At 36.1% G+C, this 19644-nt stretch overlaps 1 protein-coding gene across 1 annotated transcript in view; it reads left to right on the forward strand.

The window, feature by feature from the left end:
• Positions 1-13092: 13092 nt before the first annotated feature.
• The window catches only part of LOC103610487 (serine/threonine-protein kinase 33-like), a gene marked incomplete at its 3' end in the record, with an annotated part of 16181 nt that continues 9629 nt past the window's right edge, over positions 13093-19644 (forward strand). Inside the window, exons 1-3 of the mRNA XM_008594646.1 lie at positions 13093-13320; positions 14435-14548; positions 18124-18237. Of these exons, the coding sequence (XP_008592868.1) occupies positions 13093-13320; positions 14435-14548; positions 18124-18237 (456 nt within the window). The remainder of the gene's footprint in view (positions 13321-14434; positions 14549-18123; positions 18238-19644) is intronic.

Below are 19644 nucleotides of genomic sequence, written 5' to 3' on the forward strand. Positions count from 1 at the left end.
TGAGTAGTATTCCATTGTGTAGATATACCACATTTTCTGTATCCACTCATCCGATGATGGACATTTGGGCTGGTTCCAACTCTTGGCTATTGTAAAGAGTGTGGAATATGTTTTCTAAAAAGCGAATTTCATTATATCACTCCCTTACTGGAAAAATAGTGGCTAACAATGTAGACAAGATCCCTGCCTTCAGGGAACTTTGGATATGCAGACAAGTAAGTGACCAACTACAATTCAGAGAGTGATATAGAAAGTATAGTATACGTAGGAGAGGCAGAGACTCAACCAAGACTCAAGATTTTGCAAGAATTTCAGAGGAGATGATGTCTAAGTTGAGATCTGCAGGAAGAGTAGGAATGATGCAGACGAAGAAAAGAAGGGGAAAGAGTGTTCCAGGCTGAGAGTATATGTAGGAAGGCCTAGAGAAAGCATAGGATACAAGGAAATGAAAGAAGTTCTGTATGTTGGAAAACTTCATTATGGAAGTAGTCTGAGATAAGACTGAAGAGATAAACTGAGGCCGTATCACACAGGCTCTTGTATATCATGTTAAGGAGTCTGCTTTAATCTCAGTGCTGTTGGGAGCCATTGAAATTATTTTTGTTGGGAAGAAACATGATCAGATTTGCTTATTAGAAAGAATACCCTGGCTAGAGTATGGAGAACACTTTTTTTTTTTTTTTTTTTTTTTAAAGATGACCGGTAAGGGGATCCCAACCCTTGACTTGGTGTTCTCAGCACCACGCTCACCCAGTGAGCTAACCGGCCATTCCTATATTGGATCCGAACCTGCGGCCTTGGTGTTATCAGCACCGCACTCTCCCGAGTGAGCCACGGGCCGGCCCGTGGAGAACACTTTGAATGACAGGGCTGAGCTGGAGTCAGGGTGACCAGTTAGGTAGCCCTTGCAGTAATCCAGGCACTAAGTGATAGTGATGTGGACTGGAGTGTGACATTTGGAGTGGAGAAAACTGATGGATTTAAGAAGTATTTTGGAAATAGAGTGGACTTGTTAATGTTGAATGTGGAGACTGAGGGAGATGGAGGAGCTAAAGAAAATTATTTGCATTATTCAGTGTAAATAAAGCTATCTATTACAATAGCTATCTATTTAGAACATAAAACTATTACACACATATATATATATATATGTACATATATTAGTTGTAAGACAGTAGATGTGTTTTGTTTTGTAGTTTTCTTTGCCTGATGTAAGTCTAAAGACATAAGTTCCCCTAAATAGACTTTACTTGGTAAAGGCTACTAAATGTAGGCCTAATGCCTGTGTCAACTTATTTATTCATATGAGCCTAGCTTTGTATTTCCTATTGAGATTCAGTGATTAAACTCTGGTCACCTTTTCTAGTTAACAATTTTTTTTCTCTATCGTAAGCATAAAACTACATAGTGTTGAATCAATTAGTTTTCCCAGTCTACATAAGGATGTTTCTCCTCTGGAATTTTCACTATACAGCAACCAATTAAAATTTTTGCAATTTTGTTTGTAGTGTAGTGGAAGATCTGACTAGGGTAAATAAAGGCTTGATGATTTTAGGTTTTGCTTGGTTTGGTCATTTTTTAATTAAATGAATTTATGTCTGCATGACTAATTTTTGCTATCTTATTAAAAAGTATACTTTGAAATAGCATTTTTAAACTTAAAGGCCTATTTAAAAGTTTATCATTTTTATCACTAAGGCATGAAAAGAAAGTCATTGATCACTTTTGCAGAAGAAGTTTGGCAACTCATATTTTTGGACTTTCATATTTTTCTGCATGGACTTTTCAGAAATATTAAACTTACAACCACTATTCCCCAGACTGTTCTGCTATTTGTTAAACAGATATGTGGTTGGATACAGTATTGTTAAACAAAAGTGGCTTTCAGTTTAATTTTAATCAGAATCATCTATCTCTTTTTATTTTAGGAAATAAAGGAAATTTAATGTTAATATTATTTTTCAAATGTTGCAGAAGACATTTTTAATCTTCATAATAAAAAAAGAGGACATGATGATTTCCTTTTAATTGAAGAGAAAAATCCCTTAGTTTCAAAGGAGAAATTCTACCTCTTCTCAGTTGCTTTTAAAAATCTTGAACCTGTCAGTGAAATTGTATGATCTACTAATAACGTGCCTTAGGCTTATTGCCTTTTCTTAGGCAACAGTATCAGCAAATGATGTGCTCTATTGATTTTAATCACAGTGTTTTTACAATTCCATTGCAAGGTTTCAGAAACTCACCAAATAAATAAATCTGTGGATCCAGACATCTCCTTTCTCTGCAAACCTAATTATTTACATATATTATTTCTTCCCAATCAGTTGTTAAGGTATAATATAGACTAGTAATATTTTGTATTTGACAGACTATGGTCTTGGCTAAGCTAAAATGTTCTCCTTGATATTTAGCATTTGCATATTTTAAAAATAAAATTTTTATAAATGTGGTATTTGGTTGCCTTGTAGCATTCAGAATTTAGCATGTAACAAGCTGCTTGTGATCTAGTCCATCAAGCTCTCTATACCTCAGCTGTATACATCTAGAGCAGGTTCCCATTGGTTGTATTTTAAGCTAGTTATGAAATAATTAGATGGCAATGTGTATCTTGGAATCCATGTAGAACAATATTAGGAGCTCTAGGTTGAGAGATTATGAATGGTAAAATAATTTTCTGGTGCTACATCCAATGGGTTTAGGCAGAGTTGTACAGTAATAATAAAATCCTCTATTTATTAAGAGCTTAAAATGTATCAGGACTTTACATACATTATATCCTATCCTTATAACAATTCTGCCATGCAGGTATATAGGCACTGTCTATATACACTGCATATGTGGAAGCAGAGACCAGATAGTTTAAGTGCCTAGTGAGGAATTTGGGTCTTTGTCTGTCTAACAGTAAAGCTTGGGTTCTTTCTGATTTAGCAAGAGCATATACATTTCATTTTTAAAGTTTTTGTACTTGTAAAACGAATGTAAAATTGTCTCAGAAGACTTCTGAGATTTTAATGCTCACAAATTGTTTATAAATATAGTGTCTTTAGACTGTCAAATGGTAGAACATTGGTACTCTGTGTCTTAGGACTGATGAAGCTTCACTGAAAGTAGTGCTGAATTTGGAGCAGGGGTGTGTTTGTATGTGTGTAAAATGAAGAATTTAGTATTTTATTGTGGAAATTATAGTGGTAAGCTTCCTTTGTTAGCTTTTGTTATTTTGGCACTAATTAGAAAAAAGCTATATATTCTATTGCATTGAAACATTGACTCTAGTGAATTTGTCACTGAATTCTAGTATGTTCTAATGGTAGTAAGTTTGGATTGATTATATTGGCTGGAGCCTATTCTTCATACTTTTGAACTTTATAGTTTATGTTTTCAACAGACATTGATGCCCTGTGCCTGCTCCACTGCTGAGCTTCAAATACTTGCTGGAAGAGTTAATGTTGGCAGTTTGGTGGCCACTCTCTGTTCACTCAAGTCTGTGGCTGATTAGTGTCAGGGTTGGAAATGCCCACCTAATACTATTCCATTGCAGCAGCCCTTTCTTTTAGGCAACTATCTCAGAACAAGAGCCTCATGTCCCACTGTCTTTTTCATTCCATCTGTCTTTTGTGCCTGGTGGAAACACTGTTCTTCAGTGAAGAAGCTCTTGTTTAACTCGTCTTTTTTGGAAGTTCTTCTTTCCTATTCTCATCCTTACTGGGCCCGACTTTCTCTTTTTCATTGTTCTTGCCTTCAAATGGAAACCACCTTCTTCCACTTCTCTGGAGCCACAGGCTCTGGGTCCTTCCATGATTCTACCCAGAGAGCCTTTCCTTGAGTTATTCACCAGGTGAACTCCAACTAGTTCTTCAAGACTTAGTTTGAGTATCACCTGCCCCGTGAAACCTTCTGTGACTTTCCCCTCAGAAAGTAACAGTGAGTTTTAAAACAGTAATATGTGCCAAACAAAGTACTAGGCATTTTACGAGTGTTATCTATTTAGTCCTCACAATGAGAGCATAATATAGTTACTACTATTATCTCCACTTTACATATGGGGGAACTGAGCTAGTAAGTGGTAGAGGTGGAATTCAAATCCTGGTCTCTCCTTCTAAAAACTACTAGATCATGTTACTTCCTGGTCACTCCCTGCATTAGTGTTTCTGTTGCTATAATAGAATACCTGAAACTGGGTAATTTATAAAGAAAGAGTTTTATTGGCTCATGATTCTGAGACAGCTGCAGATGCGGGTGCAGATCTCAGGCTACTTCTACTCATGGCAGAAAACGACAGGCAGCCGGTAAGTACAAGCAGATCACAAGGCGAAAGGAAGCAAGAGAGAGAGAGAGGGGAGGTGCCAGGGTCTTTCTAAACAACCAACTCTTGTGGGCACTAATAGAGCAAGCACTCATTCATGACCTGCCCAAGGGCGTTAATCTCTTCATGAGGGATCTGTCTCCCCATAACCCAAACCGCTCCCAACATTGTCAAGTTGGGGATCAGATTTTGACATGAGCTTTGGAGGGACAACACATCCAAACTCTATCACTCCCCCTTTTGTATCACTTTTGTACTTCATACATACTTATTATCATTATCATAATACTTATTAGAAGGACCTGTGTCTTCATAATCTCATTATTTTTGGCACCCCACCCAATACAATTTTTAGTATATAACAGATACTAAAATGTTTGCTGGATACATACATAAACTATCGGATTGCTAAATTCTTAGTTGCCCTGTTTTCTTACGTAGACCTCTGTTGCTCTTTGCTTGACTCCCAACTGCGCTCTGGATACTTTTTTTGACCAGCCTTACAGTAAACTTACCACTGAGTGCCTTCAGCATCTTATTGGGTAGTGCTTGTGCCAGGCCCACACTTTTTCCTGATCTTTCCTGTTTTGCTGAAATTAATAGCCATACTACATCAATTCCTCAGATATGACATTCTAAATGCTTTTGTTCTGGCTTTAAGTCTGTAGTTTGTGTGTTGTGGATAAATCACTCATCACTAGGATTGAAAGAAACAGGCTGTTCTAGAAAAGAAACATCCTTACTTGAGATGATTTGGCTAGAGAGCCTGGGAAGGTGATCATATGTCTCACATGTTTTATTTTTTTGGTCTTGGCTGTAACTTGCACATTTTATCACAATAGAAAAATGAAACAGTTATTGCTAGTTACTCTGCCAAGAATAATGATCTTTTGTTGAACATGAGAATCTTAGTAATAAAGTTTATTATGACCAATACCTGGAGTTGTTGTGGACTAGATAAGGCCAGCAGAACCCCTTTGGGTTTAACAAAATGATCCATTACTGAATTAAATACTTATGTGTTTATATCATTCTAGACTCCTGAAAACCAAAAGTCTTGGCCAGAACATAAAGGTAGGAGTGAAGTTACAACGTCTTGTCTGATGGGGAACCTTTCAGAATCAGGTGAAAACTTAGCCTGACTGGAGTCAGGCTTGGTGTAGGGGTTTTGGTATGTGCTCTGGAATGAAAGCTACAAGATAGAGTGAGGACTGGATTGTAGTGTAGTTTTTTGTCCAGGAAACATCACAAATATATTCTGACTTTGTTTACATGTCAGGCCATTGGCTCTCTGCAATGTATGTTATATTTATGAGCTCTAAGACACTGTTTTCATCAAGTGAATTACTTTCAATCAACAATCGTTACTTAATGGAGATCTTTTCCTGAACACAAGGTGACAAAGTGAAGAGGACATGGTTCTTGCCCTGGTGGGGTGTACACTTCAGGGAAGTAGTTTTTGTTATTGTTTTATGTTTTTTTAAATCATTATTATTTCTACTAAAACTCAGAAACAGGGATCATGGAATCTGTTGTTGGTGTTTTGTTGTAGATTATTTGGGGTTGTCCAGTTTGTAGAGGTCTGGCCACAAGGGGAAAGTTGCTTGGACCCCTCTAAATTGTGCTTTCAATCTTTAAACATCATCTTGAGGGTCAGAATGCCTTTTGTAATATGGTTTGAAACTTTTTAGTTGGATCATTATATCACACATTTTCTTAGCTAAGTAGTTTCACAGAAAGTTGCTGGCTTTGGAAAGTTCCTCTCTTTCAGTACTCCTGGGAATATTTGACGTAGAGGGCAGGCACTCTGACCACAGAATTTCATACTAATATATTTTATTAATGCAAAATTTTAAATTGGTGCTTCATAAACAAAGCTAGCAAACCTCTCAAAATTGTCGTTAAATTCTTGATCTTATTGATCTGTTGCTAGTTGGATTAAGGTTCCTGAATAGGAGGAGACTCCTTTCTTTAAGGCTTTCTGGATGGAGCGCAGCTGAATGTTCATGCCATAATCCTTAGAATGGTTCTACTTCTCTTCTAGAATCTATCGACAACATTGCATTTTTTGTCTGCTTTAGCTACATGAGGGCCCACTTGCTCAACCTTAAATCTATTATTCTTCTCTGATTTCATGAGGGGGAAGGTGGTTTTAATTCCTTTTTCTTACAATACCTTTCTTCTATTCTTCTGCTTTTTCTTTTCTAGCCAGGCCACTGCTCCTCAGCACATCTAGCCTTCCAGCTGATCCCTTCTTACATTTAACCACCACCCCACCCCCGTGGTAAATTTTAACAATGCTGCTCTATTACAGGTGGAATTCAGTTTGGCTGAGGTGAAGTTTAGGGTTGTGCTGTGTATTGAATGTCCCCCAAACTCACAGAAACTTAATCCCCACTGTGACAGTGTTAAGAGGGTGGGAAATCCTATTATGATAATTGAAAGGTAGAGCCTTGAAGAGGTGATTAGATTGTGAGGTCTGTGCCCTAGTGAATGGATTGATTCATTCATGGAGTAATAGGTGTGGTTCTGAGGGCTTTATAAGGTGAGGAGTGAGCTCTCTCTGCTCAGCCATTCTCGTCATGTGTCACCCTGTGTTGCTGTAGAGTTACCATCAAGAACAAGCCCTCACCAGGTGTGTTCCCCAGACTTTGGACTTCACAGCCTCTGAAACTCTAAGCAAAAAATACTTTTTTTAAAAAACAAAATTACTCAGTTTCAGGCATTTTGTCATAAGCAACAGAGAAGGACTAATATATGCTGTAACTGGTTTGTCTGGTCTGTGGCAGGAAAACGATATCCCCATTATAATATTGAAACCTCCACAACGGAAGTGAGGTTCACTGGCACTTCAGTTCCTTTAAATGTGCTGTCTCACATGATTGTTAGAAGGAGTGATTCATCTTCTTACACTTTTAGGGCTAGGAGGAATCTCAAGACATCTCAGTCTATACCTAAATCTCCTCTGTGGCTTCACTGCCAACTGACCTTTCAACCCCTACTCAAACACTTTTAGTGACTGAGCTAGTCTTTCCTTTCATCTTTGACAGCTGTAAATGTTAGGAAGCCCTTATGTTAGATTGAAATTGGTGTGTACTCTCTCTGAATCACACAGTGGTCTAATCTCTTATGCCTAATCCTCTTCAGATCTATAAAGAGAGCCCTCACCTTCCCTTTGATACATTCCTCTTCCATATGATCCTCTCCTTTCCTTGATGACCCCCTGTATACCTGCCTATTTTTCTGCTCAAGTAATTTGTGATTCTGCCTCTTTCCCACAAAATTGACACCCAGAAACTTTCATTAAGTGTCCATTATGTACAAGGATAGGTCTGTGCTGGCAGAAAACTCCTTGGCTTCCAGTTGCTTGTAATGTATAGGGAGAAAAGACACTGATAACAACAGGAAAGAATCAGGGAGAGGGTTTCCTGGTTTTATCCAGCCTCTTTGAGCCAAACTTTCTTAGTAAAATTTCAGTTCTTACCTTAAGTTGTCAGTAAGGAGATAACATTTAAGGCTGTCCCTCCATATTACAGCTTAATCATTGAGGAACATTATACAAATTAAAATAGAAAAAAATTAATAACACACATTAATCATAAATATTTATTAAAATCTCTGAAATAAGTTTTAAATATATTATAAATCAGTGGTAGAGGTGGAATTCAAATCCTGGTCTCTCCTTCTAAAAACTACTAGATCATGTTACTTCCTGGTCACTCCCTGCATTAGTGTTTCTGTTGCTATAATAGAATACCTGAAACTGGGTAATTTATAAAGAAAGAGTTTTATTGGCTCATGATTAGGCAATACAGACTCATTTCCCTAATCATGCATGCCCTTAATGGAAATAGTAAACAAATGCTGTTCTTTTTTAACGTAAAAGAATCTGATGTAGGAAACTCATTTAGCCCCTCTTCAGGTTTTGTAAACATGTTATAAAAATACACAGTTGAAAAGTGAAAATTCAGTCTTTCAGCTTGGCCTGCATAATGTAAGACCAAGTTTTCTTTCTTTACTAGAATAGAACACATTTTTGACTGAATTAGCTGACTGTAGGTTCCTTGTACACATAGTCCTGGCAAAGAAGACTAAAAAATTGCTTTTGGGGAAGAAAATTGTAGCTAGTTATATCTCATAAAACCATTCTTGTGTTCATTTTCTTGAGGAAATTGCTGTAAGTGTATCTTCTAGGGCCAATATATGAGAGACCTTTTTATGATTAAATAAAAGCTCAGAGATTTTCAGTATCAGAGTTGTTCCATTGACTTGCCTTAGTTCTGAAAATAAAATGAAAACCTTTAACCAAGGGAAAGCTCATGCACTAGTTAAATACTGACATGATTTGAACTTTTTATTTGCTTACATTCTTTCTTTCTTTTTTTTTTTTTTAAAGGATGACCGGTAAGGGGATCTCAACCCTTGGCTTGGTGTTGTCAACACCACACTCAGCTAGTGAGCCAACCGGCCATCCCTATATAGGATCCGAACCCATGGCCTTGGTGTTAACAGCACCGCACTCTCCCGAGTGAGCCACGGGCCAGCCCTACATTATTTCTTATACCTATGTATGTCCAGTCTTTGGGGACACAAAGAAACACTATTATATTAGGAGCTTCTTTGGTTTTCTAATACATCTTTTTATATCTAAAGTCCCGTTTAAACATAAGTTCATGATTCTATAGAAGAAGAGCTATTAATCTTTGTGTTTGCATAAAAATAGGTTTACAATACTTGATTAATTTTATGCCTCTAAAATATGAATGACATCATTTGGCCTGTTAGATAGTAGATTTATTTTAGTAACATCTTTCAAATCAATTCATAAATAAGAAAGAAATAAATGTGAGTAAACATTTGTTCTATTTTGGTTTTTGTTTAAGCTAAAATAATTAGAATTCGGTCAGCCAAAAAGAAGTTAAATTTGAAATCTAATTCTTGTCAAGAAATTTCATGTGTAGCTATCCAGCCTATTATTTTAGAATCGTTGTGGTAAGAAAGTAGAACCTTACTTTGGCAAATGTAGTGGTTGGTAGGCTGGAGGGCAGAAATGAAATTCTTCAATGAGTAATAGAAACTCCTATGCTCTTTGAATATACCTACCAAATACTTCTAAGGCAACCGGTAAATTGGAAAACTAGAACAAGAAAGTACTCAGAAGTCTATGACAATGTCAGTGATATTGTGATAATGATTTATTGAGAAATTGATAAAAGATTAAAGGAAATGCTTTTTCTGAACAAAGCTTAGAAAATAATAACTGTTTTAGATCCCCAAATAATTCATTTTAAAAATGAGAAATTTAATATTTAAAGATTCTATTGGAAACTTGTGAATGTATATATATTTTGTAAAACTTAAAGGATATGGTAAGCAGTACAATGAAGGAACTCAGCTGAAGTTTAAATAAACCTTCACATTATGAACACTTCTTATAGCTGCTTATAAAAAGTACCATAAAATCTGTATTCTTAATGCATGCATAAAATGATGCCTTACATATCTGACAAGGGACTTTTCTGAGTTGCAGAGAGAAAGCACTATTTTTCCTAAACAGAAAGCTGTTATTTGCAGATCTACTCCACTGCTCTGAGTCATTGATGGTTATGGGCTTTATATTTAAACAGAACTGCAAAACATTTTCTTCTAGGCCTGAAGTTAAATCATTTTGCAAAGTGTATACAGGTACATTCTAAGTTTTTTTTTTGTCTTGCTACATATGCTTGAGAAACAAGGTTAAACATTTGTAAGATGTGTGTGTGTGTGTGTTTAGTGGCATCCATTGCATTCCTTTCTCCCTCTGCCTGTCTGGAGGGCACTTTTTATGTGCCTTTCCCCATGCTTGCCATTATGAGTTTTAGTCATAGCAGATTTTCCCCCATCACTTTGATGAAAGGTCATACTTATTTGGCTGACTTGTCTATTATTTCTGTCTAATAATTTTAGAATATGCTGTACACATTGCTTGGGGTAAATACAAGTACAGCATTTAGGAATTTTGCAACTATTCACTAATGAGATTGGCCTGTATTACCCCCTACCCCTTTCCCCTTTTTGGGGAACACTGCCATGGTCAGATTTTGGTTATTTTAACTGAATAAAATGAACAGGATGGTTTGGCTTTTCTCTGAAGTTTATATGGGAATCAACCATTTACTGAAAGTAGGAGAGAACTCTGCTATAAAACTTTCTGAGTGAAAATAAATAAATAAATAAATAAATAAATAAAGCAAGGTAAGGAGACAGAGTGAATGGGCCTGCTGATTTAGGTGAAGTAGTTAGGAAAGGTCTCTCAAATGAGCAGAAACCACAAGGAAGGATGGAGCAGCCATTTAAATGTCTGAGGGACGAAGTTCTTAGGCAGAGGAAGCAGAAGGGCAAAAGCCTTAAGAAGGGAGTATGCTTGGCATATTCATGGAATAGCACCTAGGCTAGGCTATCCAGGGTGAAAGAGAGAGTGGTAAGATGTGAAATCTGAGAGGTGTAACGAGTCAGTTTTTTGTGAGCCTTATAGGAAAAATTCAACAAAACTTTCAATTTTTTGTCATTTCTGTTCATCTTAAATTTTTTTTTCCTTTTTGTCTTTTTTTACTGACCGGTAACGGGATCCAACCCTCAGTGTCGCGCCCGTACCGGGGACCGGCAAGTCATTTCTGTTCATCTTAAATTTTTTTTTTCCTTTTTGTCTTTTTTACTGACCGGTAACGGGATCCAACCCTCAGTGTCGCGCCCGTACCGGGGACCGGCAACGGGATCGCAACCCTCGGTGTTGCGCCCGCACCTCGCTCAACCAGTGAGCAGGAACCGGTCTCCACATGGGATCCGAACCCTCGGTGGGAGCGCCACCGTGCTCTCAAGCGGCGCACTCTCCAGTGCGCCACCGGGCCGGCCCTTGTTTCTTTTTTTATTTGACTGCTCACTTAGTGTGATTTCTTTTTCTGATCTTAATAAAGGTTTAAGAATATAAGTTTTCTTTTAAGTACAGCTTTGTCTGCCTTCTCTGAGCTTCATGGCCATAAGTCCCATGGCTATCCCTAATCTGCAAGAGAGGCCAGGAAATGTAGGATGTTAATAAACATATTGCTGCCCCAAACAAAATCAGGATTCTGTTAGTAAGGAAAAATGGGAGAATACATATTGGATAAGCTACTAGCAATATCTTTCATAAAATCCTGTAAGCCTGGCCGGTTTTCCTGTAGTTTCCCATGCTATATAGGTTGTTACCAAGCATTGAGGAATGGAAAGATACCTAATTTATTTTATGAAGCTAGCCAGAATCTTGTTTCAAAACCTGACAAAGATGGCTGAAAAGGAAAATTATAGATCAGTTTAATTTATGAATATAACTGTGAAAACTCAAAATACAAACATGCCAATGTTTCAGTGCCTTAAAATAATCATTTATCATGATCATATAGGGTTCATTCTATATATTCAAGAATGACTTAATATTAGGAAAGCTTTGAAAATAATGCAACATATCAAAAGATCCAATAAGAAAAAATATGGTAATCACAGTAGGTAAGGAACTGATAAAAGTCAGCACACATTTCTGATTAAAAAAACCAGCCTTAGACAACTAAGATTAGAAAGATATTTCTTTAATGAAATAAAGATATGTAACTCTCAATTTTAGTCACTTATTCCAGTTCAAAAGACAAAGGCGTATGAGGGTACTTCAAAAATTCATGAAAAAATAGAATTAAAAGATAATATGAATCTTTCCACAAACTTTTTGATGTACCCTAATATTACATATATCCCCAGCCCTATCAATCTATGGCTACAAAATATACTTTTAAAGAATGTCTGAAATAATATGGCATAAAACCCTAATAATGTACTTCCAGTTACTTCAGGAAATTTCTCAAGGTACTCCCTTATGTGTCCTGCAGAGCACATTCCTCCCTTTCTCCTCAACTTTCCAACTTGCCACCATACTGCTGCCAGTAACCCTAATAGGTAGAATGCTGGCATGCCTATTCTAGACTCAGGTGAAAAATAGCACCCACTTGTTCCTATTTTTGCTATGTGAGTACAAAAATAAGGGTTTTTTAAATATTGCCTTTGAATTTTAGAATTAGATAGTTTTATAAAATCAAATTACTCCTTTATGAAGTATGTAGTAGAAGTTTGCTCTAATAGCAAATTGATTGCAGTTTAAATTTTGAAACCACAGAAATTTATGTTTTACACCAATATTTTTAAGCCTTTTCTTTTTTACACAACCCACATTAAAAAATTCATTTTGTGCCGTGACCAAGTGTGCGCGCACGCGCACACACACATACACACAGCCCCCCCCACTCTCTCTATACTTATATAGCTGTATAACTGAAAAGTATCACAGAATTTACCAAGGATACATGCAAAGCACTCTGATATTATCTATTCTGTATTATTTTTAAAAATTGATATCAACCCATCAAATTGGTTTTACAACACAGTACTGCAGTTTAAGACATTGTTTTAGACCATGCAGTTTTGTGGTCCAATTTTATTATAAATACTAACTTTCCATATGTATGCAGGATGCTTTTGGAGCTAGTTGCTAGTTTCTCTCTAATTTCTAGGAGGGTAATAGGATAAGAATTTTCTAAATGGTGATTTCTTTTCTTTCTGCAGCTCTCATGTGTGAATATGTCTAGTGCATCATTAACCTAAAGACATTACCAGTTGGAAATTACAGTTTCCACCATCAACCTACCTTATTCTTTTTGGTCTGCTCCTCTTCTTCAAACAGTGGAAATATTTTTCTTTCAAGTTGCTTTTGTTGCAGAGTTAAGCAAATGGCTGATAATGACTTGGATAAAAAATCCACAAAATGCCCCAACTGTTCATCTGCTCCTGAGAAAGATACACTTTGTGTATGTGTCTGTAAAGCAAAACTTTCTCCGATTTTGGTGGTGGAAATGTCACAAACATCAAGTGCTGCTGAGAGTGCAGAATTTTTAGTTTCACCAGAGAAAAAAAGAGAAAAAAATAGCAGCAGAGAGTTTACCTCTGGGAAAGATTTGGTAAATATTGAAGATTGTACATCTCAGCACAAGTTGACATCCTATTCCCTAATCCCATTCCTAGCTTCTTCCATCCCCCACGAGTCCTTGTCAGCTAATTCATTGCCTTCTTAACTATTAAAGGAACATTTATTTCTCATAGAAGAGGTGAGCAAAGTTGGTTAGTAACTTGTTTTATGATATTTCCAACCACTATCCAAATTAATTATTTCTTCTAATCCTGAATAAGTAGAAATGTTATTCTGGCAGCTCTTTTTTTTATGGTTTATATGGAAACAGATTGGTTTTCAAGTTGAATTAAATCTGAATTATTGAGCATTTGCTTCAACTGGTGCAGAATGAGATTTATGGTTCTGGTTAAATAAAGGGTGGTTATGATTTTATTATATAGGACAATTTCTGGTTATCTAGATGGAATATCAAATATACTTTACAAAATCAATTTGCCTTAGTTACAAACAATCTATGCCTTATTTACAAACAGTCTACCCAGCTGGGCTGGTTTGGATGTATTCATCTTTATAGAGAAGAGTCAGTGTGGAAGATTGTTGTTGATATGGCACACTTTCACAACAGCAATGAGCTTCAAAGAAGTCAGGTTTCTACCCCTCAAAGTTGTCCTTTTTCACATTTTCACCCTCAACAATTATTTCTGATTTGCATTTTGGTATAGTTACTGACATATTTATGTCTCTGAGTGAGTTACTATTGTGTTATTTTCATTCAAAGCATATTTTGTGAAGGGACAGTATGTAAACTCTATTTGAGATGATTGTTGCATTTTGAAACGGGTGATTGAGAATGCTGTGAAGTTGCCTTCTTTGGTGATTTTAAAGAATCATTCGGTAAGTTTTGATATATCTGCTCTGCAGGTTATCATGTAGACTTGCCTGGATTCAAGGGATTGGACTGAATGACATAAGGTTTCATTTCACATAGCCTAATGAGCCAATGAATCAAATAGGGCCTAGAATTTGAAGAAGGCAGTAAACTATCTTGTACACAGTCAATATTGTGGCATACAAAGATTTATCAGATTATCTAAATTAGAGTTTTTTGCCAACAGGAATTTTATATTTTGAAGTTTGTTTTTTTTTCTTGTTCCTGGTCTAAGCCCTCAAGAACCTCAAATGTAGAGAGAAAATCATCTCAACAACAATGGGGTCGGGGCAACTTTACAGAAGGGAAAGTTCCTCACATAAGGATGGAAAACGGCGCTGCTATTGAGGTATGTGGAAAATAAAACAAGGCTACTAGGAACTTTCAGGTTTCTTCTAAGTCAGTAGTTAATGGTAAAAATGATTTTAAAATAAGGCTTTAAGGAAAGTAAGTAAAGAGAAAATTTGCCATTTCTAAATATGTTAAAGTTTTTACTAAAGAAAATGCAGACTAATTATTTTCTGTTCATGGAGGACCAAATGGACTTTAATTAAAGTGGAGGGCATTTTTATTAGACAAAATGAGAACATTTTGATCTTCAGATCTTGTCTGTTGCTGAAGGAGTCTTTGTGTAGACCTCTTCAAGATGCAGAGAGAGACCAGATGATTTTAGATAGTTTGGATGTTCACTTGTTTGGTGACTGGTAGTGAGGCCAGAATCTCCCTTGTGAACCCCTCCATCTTTTCCAGCCTCTGGTTGGACAGATACCAATATTAATCTTCCCAGAATTTGAATTATTATATAAAAATATGAAGTAAATATTAGAACAGTTTTAAATTAAAATGTGTTCCTATAACATCAGATTAAAGGAACTGCAACAGGACCAACTACAAGAAGAAAATTGCATTAATGTGGGGCCGAGCCCGTGGCGCACTCGGGAGAGTGCGGCGCTAGGAGCGCAGCAGCGCTCCTGCCGCGGGTTCGGATCCGGATGGCCGGCACGATGCGCTCACTGGCTGAGCGCGGTGTGGCCGGTCACAAAAAGGACAAAAAAAAAAAAAAAAAAGAAAATTGCATTAATGTTAAATAACTTTAAAAAATCATTTTAGGAGATATTTGGTAATTTACTTAAAATGATCAGAAATTTACTTAAAGTAATCAGAAAAACTTCCTGAGAAATTTTTATTTGAAAAGTTTAAATCTCTCGCCTTAAATAAAAGGCCTGTACTTAACAAAAACCTCACAAATTTACTAAGTTTTAAATTTAGTCATAAGAACTTTTATAAAAACAAACTGTGTTCATTGTGAAAACTTAGGAAAATATAGATAGGAAAGTGAAGAAAATAAAAATCATCAGCCAGATATAATCAATTTAACATTTATTACCTTCATTTTTTTTCTATGCATGTACTAGTTTTATTCTATTTTTCTTTAAAATTTGTCCTGTTTTAAATTTTAAAATATTTCACATATATACATATTTCAAAGAAATATCCTTAACTGGTATAGTTGAAGTTGAAACTTCTCTTTACCCATAAAATACTAAATACTTTGAACATTTCAGAAGAGTAACGTATTAGTCTGTCTCTATTGCTTATAACATAAATACCTGAAACTGGGTTATTTATAAAGAAAATGAAATTTATTGCTTACAGTTCAGAGACTGGGAAGTCCAAAGTCCAGGGAACACATTTGGTGAGGGTCTTCTTTGATGGTGTCTTTACAACAATACATGGGTCTCACATGGCAGATAATGGCAGAGCAGAGAGAGACTCTCACATGCTCTCCTTTTAAAGCCCTCAGAACCACACCCGTGACCACCATTATTAATCCATTCACTAGGCATGGTCCTAGAATCTAATCACCTCTTCAAGGCCCCACCTTTCAATCACCATAGTGGGATTTCCCACTCTCAACAGTTACAGTGGGAATAAAGCTTCCAATATATGGACTTTAGGTGATACAATTCAATCAATCCACAGCAAGTATAGAGAAGGATGTTACAGTCATTATAATTCTACTGTCTATAGATTACTACTCTTAATATTTAGATGAACATTTTTCCAGACATCAATTTATGCACCTCCACATCCACACATTTTCATAATGGGATCATATCATGCATGTTTCTCACCCTATCATGGACTTCTACATCAATAAAAATAGATCTACATTATCATTTTAATAGCATCCTCTCAAAATTATTAGAAATAAGAAGCCATTTTCTCCTTATTTTCACTACTATATGATGGTATCAAAACAGCTGAAGAAAAAGGTTGGTTTATAAAAAACTAGTTGCCCGTTTCTCCTTCTTAAAATCGTATGTAAGCGGTATTGAAATACTGTGTCCAAATTGTGGTTCTATATATCTAGAGAGAAAATGAAAATTTAATTTTTAAAGGACAAGAAAAATTGGAGAAATTGTTATCAACAGGTTATTAGTTCTATGGGGAAAAAATGGGTAACTGATCATTTTCATTGAGATTTAACTCACTTTATGTAATATATAGTTGGGAGTTGCATATAAATATAATAAGAATAAAATTATGTTTTGTCTTATTTTCTAATTATTCATTTAAGTTTTCTGACTTTGATTCTTGCTATTAATTAGTATTAGGAAAGAGGGAGGAGGTAGGTCTTTTAAAAGATTAAAAAAAGCTTAAGGAGCTTCTAGACCATCTTAGAAGAGAAAAATGAGCCAGTATGTTTGTAAACAAGTTGAGTAATAATGGTAAACAATCACCGCGATGCTGAGTTAAGCGGGGAAGCCCTTCATGAAGGAGGTAATTAGTTGGACATTGAATCTTCTCTTACAAAAGTAAGAAAGGAATGTAAGCAATAGCAAATATGAAGATGAACAGCTAAGTTGCTTATGGCATGGTGAAGGTCGAAAATGGTCATGCAGGGAAATAGAGTGGCATGTCTAGGGAAGGCTTTGGCTGGCTGACCCAACAGGGGCTTCACCTAGTGGCCTTAGCTCAGTTATTCTCCCATGTGCTGGTCCCCATGCGTGATGGGTGCAGGAACTCTCATTAATGCCCTTGAGTTGATGTTGACTCCCCCTATGCAAACCAAATTCATAAGAAGTGAAAGTATAAATGAATTACCTGTTTATTATTTTACACTGTTAACCAGAATGCTGGTGTTGGCAGACCCAGCGCATTCTCTCTTTGTAAGCAGAAGTTAGAAAAGCAGAAGGATTCTTGGTTCACAGTGCAAAATAATAAACATAATAAAAAATAAACAATAATAAAATAATAAACATAATAATAAAATAATAAACCCATCATACATGGGGACCAGCACATGGATGGTAGTATTAGGGTGGTGTTTATTTTCTTCTCAGTGTTGATTTATATTTAAGTTTCTGTCACGTGTTGCTGATTCCAAAACAAAAGGAATAAAACAACAAAAGTGATTTTTAATAGAAGTAATAAAGATAAAAATGTTACGTGTTAAACAAGGAAGCAGTTGTTCAATGTCTAATATGTGCTGGTCAGCTAATATAGCTGTCAGAGTTCTGGGATACTTTTTTGGGTGAGTGTGTGTGTGTGTGTGTGTGTGTGTGTATCTCCATACACACACAAACACATGTATGTATGAATATTTCATTTCTCCTTTTTCTTATGGAGATATTTTGTTAATATCGTAGTTTGAAAGAGATTTATTTTTATATTTTTGAGTTTTTCTATATTTCACCATTAGGATTTTTATGGTTTTCCTCCAAAAAACATTTAATAAAATTCATCAACTCTTATTTTTGGTTAATTAAGGTGTATTTATTAATATTGAAGCGAGTATTTGATTTTACCCTAGAACAGAATCTCTCTTCCCTTGGGTAGATATCTGTCAGTGTTATGTGTTCCTTTTTAATACCTGATGAATGGCAGTGAGAGACGAAGGAACTTTTATTTTTTCTCCAGGAAATCTATACCTTTGCAAGAATATTGGGACAGGGGAGCTTTGGAATGGTCATTGAAGCTATAGACAAGGAAACACAAACTAAGTGGGCAATTAAAAAAGTAAACAAAGTAAAGGTAAGGCTTATTAGCACCACACTGAGGTTATAGTGCCAGTACAAGGGGGTGTGGGCAGAACGGCTTTTCACATTAACACAAGCTGCCTCTGAGCCTGAGGGCCAGGGCCTGGGCTGATCCCCTGGATATCGTTTCTTTAGCTCCTGGGAGGGGACTGGTTCTTGAATTTAAGTAGACATATGTTGTCTGGAAAAAGCAAATGGAAAGATTAACATAACTCATATAACCAAATATAGGTAAAATTTACCAGAGTGAGTTGAAGGTAAGGGCTGGTTCTCAGTATGTGTAGGTGTAGGGCTGTGGGCTAGAGATGTTTTAGCTAGAAGTAAGTCCTGATACTCTGTCCTGATGTTGTTCTGAGATACATTTCTCCTATCCTCTCCTTTCACTGATTCCCTCTATTCTGTTAGCTAATTCTCTGTTTGTTCATCCTACCTCCTCTTTCAGTTTTGAACTGCTTTTCCCCCCAACTATCTACAACACTGTTTACTTGTATCCACTCTATTCCTCACTAGATTTCCTCATGGAGTGGAGAATTGGCTTCTCTTTAAGTTAGAGTCTAAGACCTCAAACTTTATACCTGATCATTTCAGCAACTTTAAAAAAAAATTCTGTGCCTGGGAAAAAAACAGAATGACAACATTTTCGTGTTTTTCCCTTGGATTTGTGATGATAAAATATTACATTTACAAAATGAAATAGTAGATTTTATGTATTCTTTAAAACAGGCTGTTGAAAATTACATACCATTTACCCTGAAGTTTAATTTTTTTTAATTTAATTTTATTTTATCAATATACAATGTGATTGATTTTTGTGTCCCTTTACTGAATCCTCCCTTCCCCCTCCTTCCCATCAACTTCATATCTGTTCGTTTGTCTTAACAACCTCAAGGAATTGTGATTGTTGTGTCTTCTTCCTGTCCCCTGCCCCCTGTTTGTTTGTGTATTTATTTATTTATTTTTAGCTCCCACAAATGAGTGAGAACATGTGATATTTCTCTTTCTGTGCCTGACTTGTTTCACTTAATATAATTCTCTCTAAGTCCATCCATGTTGTTGCTAATGGCAGTATTTCATTCTTTCTTATAACTGAGTAGTATTCCATTGTGTAGATATGCCACATTTTCCAAATTCAATCATTTGATGATGGACATTTGGGCTGGTTCCAACTCTTAGCTCTAATGGCAGTATTTCATTCTTTCTTATAACTGAGTAGTATTCCATTGTGTAGATATACCACATTTTCCAAATTCAATCATTTGATGATGGACATTTGGGCTGGTTCCAACTCTTAGCTATAGTAAAGAGTGCTGCAATGAACACTGGAGTACAGGTGTACCTTCGACTTGATGATTTCATTCCTCTGGGTATATTCCCAGCAGTGGGATAGCTCGGTCGTATAATA

Source organism: Galeopterus variegatus, unplaced genomic scaffold (assembly GCF_000696425.1).
Source record: "Galeopterus variegatus unplaced genomic scaffold, G_variegatus-3.0.2 Scaffold11229, whole genome shotgun sequence".
Classification (NCBI taxonomy): domain Eukaryota; kingdom Metazoa; phylum Chordata; class Mammalia; order Dermoptera; family Cynocephalidae; genus Galeopterus; species Galeopterus variegatus.